Source organism: Enhydra lutris, unplaced genomic scaffold, assembly GCF_002288905.1.
Source record: "Enhydra lutris kenyoni isolate GAN:26980312 unplaced genomic scaffold, ASM228890v2 scaffoldscaffold3, whole genome shotgun sequence".
NCBI lineage: Eukaryota > Metazoa > Chordata > Mammalia > Carnivora > Mustelidae > Enhydra > Enhydra lutris.
Genome location: NW_019154087.1, coordinates 87848032 through 87853582, shown reverse-complemented (window position 1 = coordinate 87853582; position 5551 = coordinate 87848032). Strand labels below are relative to the sequence as shown.

General features: G+C 38.9%; 1 protein-coding gene across 1 annotated transcript; it reads left to right on the top strand.

The window, feature by feature from the left end:
- Positions 1-202: 202 nt before the first annotated feature.
- Positions 203-1075, top strand: LOC111156822 (arylamine N-acetyltransferase 1). Its single transcript, XM_022517916.1, has one exon. It carries the CDS (start codon positions 203-205, stop codon positions 1073-1075), a length of 873 nt encoding a protein of 290 aa, XP_022373624.1.
- The last annotated feature ends 4476 nt before the right edge of the window (positions 1076-5551 follow it).

Below are 5551 nucleotides of genomic sequence, written 5' to 3'. Positions count from 1 at the left end.
ACTAAGTCTACTAAGTGAGTTTATATGTACAAAAGTAATTTATGCAATAAAAACAGTAAACAAAAGATTTATGATTATGGACAATTATAACCACTGACTGCATTTATATATTTATAATACATTAGTTATAATTAGGCTAATCAAAGAAATCCAGTGCAAAAGTAATGTAATTTCTGTTTTGTTGTACTTCCCTCAGAGGATCATGGACATTGAAGCATATTTTGAAAGAATTGGTTATAGGAACTCTAGGAAGAAACTGGACTTGGAAACATTAACTGACATTCTTCAGCACCAGATCCGAACCATTCCTTTTGAGAACCTTAACATTCATTGTGGGGAAGCCATGGAATTGGGCTTGGAGGCCATTTTTGATCAAATTGTGAGGAGGAACCGTGGTGGGTGGTGTCTCCAGGTCAATCATCTTCTATATTGGGCTCTGACCACAATTGGCTTTGAGACCACAATGTTGGGAGGGTATGTTTACAGTACTCCAGCCAACAAATATAGCAATGCTATGATTCACCTTCTGCTGAAGGTGACTACTGATGGCAGGAATTACATAGTGGATGCTGGGTTTGGACGCTCTTACCAGATGTGGCAGCCTCTGGAGTTAATTTCTGGAAAGGATCAGCCTCAGGTGCCTTGCATATTCCACTTGACAGAAGACAAAGGAATCTGGTACTTGGACCAAATCAGAAGAGAACAGTACATTTCAAATCAAGAATTTCTTAATTCTGATCTTCTGGAAAAGAACAAATACCGAAAAATATACTCCTTTACTCTTGAACCTCGAACAATTGAAGATTTTAAGTCTGTGAATACATACCTTCAGATATCTCCAACATCTGTGTTTACAAGCAAGTCATTCTGTTCCTTGCAGACCTCTGAAGGGGTTCACTGTTTAGTGGGCTGCACCCTTTCCTATAGGAAATTCAATTTTAAAGACAATATGGATTTGATAGAGTTTAAGATACTGAATGAGGAAGAAGTAGAAAAAAAGCTTAAAAATATATTTAATATTTCCTTGGAGGGAAAGCTTGTGCCCAAACATGGTGATCAGTTTTTTACCATTTAGTATAAGGAGTAAAAATGGCCTTTGGTATTACTTCATGTCCTGAAACTTTTTATTATAAAAAGTTTTAAACATATACTAGAGAAAATAAAATACTAAATGTCTGTATCACCCAATTTATCAATTACTAACTATAATATTTCTTCAATGTTCACACATTATACCAAAGAAAATTTTACCCTTAAAAATATCAGCATTTAACATTACAAAGCTGTAGTCATCAAAACAGTATGGTACTGGCACAAAAATGGACACATAGATAAATGGAACAGAATAGAGAACCCAGAAATGGATCCATAACTGTACAGTCAACTAATCTTCAATAGAGCAGGAAGGAATATCCAGTGGAAAAAAAGACAGTACCTTCAACAAATAGTGTTGGGAAAACTGGACAGCTACCTGCACAAAATGAAACTGGATCATTTTCTTAAACCATACACAAAAAAATAAACTCAAAAGACTCGGTGTGAGACAGGAAACCACCAAAATCCTAGAGAAGAACATAGGCATAAACCTCTTTGACCTGGGCTGCAGCAACTTCTTGCTACACCCAACACCAGGGGCAAGGAAAACAAAAGCAAAAATGAACAATTGGGACTTTATCAAAATAAAAACCTTCTTCATAATGAAGGAGACAATCAATAAGACTAAAATGCAGCCCACGGAATGGGAGAAGATATTTGCAAATGACCTTACAGATACAGGGTTAGTATCAAGATCTATAAAGAATTTATCAAACTCAATATCCCCAAAAAACAAATAATCCAATTAAGAAATACATGGAAGACATGAATAGACACTTCTCCAAAGAAGACATACAAATGGCTAACAGACACTTCAAAAATGCTTAACATCACTCATCAACAGGGAAATAAAAATCAAAACTACAGTGGGATATCACCTCACCAATCAGAATGGTTAGTTAACAACAAAGAAAGAACAGGTGTCAACGAGGGTATGGAGAAAGGGGAACCCTGTTGCACTGTTGGTGGGAATGAAAACTGATTCACTCTGGAGAACAATTTAGAGGTTCTTCAAAAAGCTAAAAATAGAACTCCCTACAAGCCAACAATTGCATTCTTAGGTACTTAACAAAAAGATACAAAAATACAGATTCAAGGGGGGTACATGCACCCTGGTGTTATAGCAACATTATCAACAATAGCCAAACTATGGAGAGAGACCAAATGTCCATCAACTGATGAATAGATAAAGAAGAGGTTTTATATACATATATTTGCCACCTCTATTGCATACAATATATATAGTGGGATATTATTCAGCCATCAAAAAGAATGAAATCTTCCATTTGCAATGATGTAAACCCAACTAGAGTGTATTATGCCACATGAAATAAATCATAAAAAGACAAATACCATATGGCCTCACTCATCTGTGGAATTTAAGAAAGAAAATAGATGAACATATGGGACATGGGAAAAGAAGAAAAGGGGAGAGGGAAACAAGTCATAAGTGACTCTTAACAATAGAGAACAAACAGGGATGATGGAGGGATGTGGGTGGTGGATGGGCCAGATGGGTGATCGGTATTAAAGAAAGCACCTTTGCCTTTAAAACTTGTGTGGCTTACTCAGTTAAGTGTCTGCCTTCAGCTCGGGTCATGATCCCACGGTCCTGGGACCAAGTCCCACATTGGGCTCCCTGCTAAGTGGGGAGTCTCCTTCTCTCTCACCCTCTGCCCCTGCCCCTGCTCATGCTCTATCTAATAATCTATCTTTATATATATATATATATATATATATATATATATATATATATAATCTTTAGAAGTAAAAATAAGACACTTGTGATGAGCACTGGGTGTTGTGTGTAAGTGATGAATTACTGAATTCTATTCCAGAAACCAATAATGCACTATATGTTACCTACCTAAATTAAGAAACAGGATAAAATCAGAATGTAGGGGATAAAAAACATGAAAGAGAGACAAACTGGTAGAAGAGTAGGGGACCTCATTTCATCTGGTCCCCTGAATTTAGCTAGATAACTATCAAATCACTCTGATAACCTATGAATTCAACCTGAGATACAACAAAAAAATTGCTGGAATTCTACAAATAGAAAGGGACCACTTTTTGCAAGGTAAGAGTGTGAAGTGAAATGGAGGGGATATATCAGAGGATAAACGGTGGAGGGGAGGGAGCCTCTGTAAGCCAGCTACCAGAAAGTGATAAAGCCCCAGAGCACAAAATCTGAACCCTTAGAAATCTGCTCCAGTGAGAGACATCCCTGTATGAAAGGTGTTGTTTGGTGAAGTGGGGCAGAATCTTAGGTGGAACAGTGTGGTCTCAGGTTCCCTGGTGTCACAGAGAGCATGGGGATCCCTGAGCCAACAGATTTCCCCAGCATTGGAGTGGGTAAACTGGTTACCATCTGCAATTCCAGGAGGAGGCTCTTAGCTTGGTTCACCATAAGCCATGAATCCTGCAGACTCTAGCGACACCTCTCAGTGGGGGGCGGGGGGATTGCAAAAGTCAGTTAAAGGTGTGGCCTTCTGCCTTCCCCCAGGAGGGGCAATGGGGACACGTGCACCACTGAGTGAATGCTGTCCTTGCAGGGCGCCTTCAAGGATAGAGGAGGGTGACCCCCACCTTCCCCCTGTAGGGGTGGGTGAACACATGACTAGATGAATGAGTTCTGGTTGGGGGAGGGGTTGCTGAAAAAGACAGAAATGTGCCACCCTCCCTCTCCCCCCAGGAGGATCAGTGCAGGCACATACCATAGGACGCTGTAGAGTGTGACACACACAAAGTGAAAACTGCTTATCCCTAAGGGTTTACTGAAGAAAGGGGACTACAATCTTTTGGCTTGGGGGCTATAGATCGGGGCACAGCTGTTTTTACTTTCATCTAAAGAGGCCTGGAAAGCCTTTAGGGAACAAAAGCCACATAGAAAAACCAGAAACACCTTACACTGAGCCCCTCCCACACTCCACAAGTGTTGGTGCAACTCAGCCAAGACAAACACAACTGAGAATCAATGCAGCAGGCCCCTGCCCCAGAGATCAGCTGGAAAAACAGGGAATACCAAACTTACAGAGCACACAGTGCTGCAAACTTGCAGCTCTAAGGGAAAATAGTATGTAGAATTTGAGGTTGTTCCTCATGATTCCTTTACATTTCAGTTTAAAAATTTCTCTTTTTTTTTCCTTTTTCAACGAGTTTCTTATTTTATCAACTCTTTGTTTTTAAGTCTTTTTAAACTTTAATTTTTTTATATTTCATTTCTAGACATATTCTTCAGCTTTGGCTTCCTTTCACTGTATTCAATTTTATTTTTGTGTATATATAAGTTTTGCTTTCTTTACGATTTTGGGATTTAGTGTCTTCTAACACAGAGACCAAAATATACCCAGGACCAAGTGGATCACCCTGTTTTTTTCACCTGGAGGATTTTATTCTCTCTTCCCGTTCCCCTACTTTTTTGGGGTTTCTGGCACTTCAGATTTAGCTATGCGTATTTCCCTTGAGCTGGGGTTGATATTTGTGGGTTTTTTTCCCCATCCATTCATCCATACCTCTTTAGGCAAAATGACTAGAAGGAGGAATTCAAAACAAAAGAAAGATCCAGAGGTAATACTCTGCCACAGATCTAATGGATGTGGATATAAGTAAAATCTCAGAGAAGGAATTCAGGATAACAATTTATTAAGTTACTATCTGGACTTTAAGAAAGTATAAAGACACTAAAGGATGTCTTATTGCAGAAATGAGATCTAATCAGGCCTAAATTTAAAATGCTCTAACTGAGATGCAGTCTAAATTGGATGCTCTAATAGCCAGAAGAGGCAGAAGAGATAGAGGCAGAAGAGACGGTAAGTGACATAGAAGACAAGTTGGTGGAGAGGAAAGAAGCTGAGGAAAAGAGAAAAACAACTAATAGACCATGAAGGGAGGCTTTGAGAAATCAGTAATGACATAAAAAAAAAAAATCAGTAATACTAGACTGCCTGAGGGAGAGAAAAGAAAGAGGGCCAGAAAGTATATTTGAGGGATCTAAGAACATCCCTAATCTGGAGAAAGAAAAAGGCATTCATGGGGAAGACACCTCCCAAAATCAATGAAAATAGATCAACACCCTGACATATACTAAGGAAGCTTGCAAATTTCAGAGATAAAGAAAAAATCCTGAAAGCACCTGGAGACAAGACGTTCTCAACCTCTGGGGTAGGAATATTAGACTGACATCAGACTTAATCCACAGAGACCTGACAGACTGGAAAAGGCTGTCATGATATACTCAGAAAAAAAAAAAAAAAGAGAGAGAGAAACATACAGCCAAGAATACTTTATCCATCAAGGCTATAATTAAGAATGGAAGGAGAGATAAAGAGCTTCCAGGACAGGCAGAAATTTAAAAATATGTGACCACCAAGACAGCACCGCAAGAAATATTAAGGGGATCCTGTAAGCAAAGAGAGACCAAGATTAACATAAAACAGAAGGAAACAGAGATGAT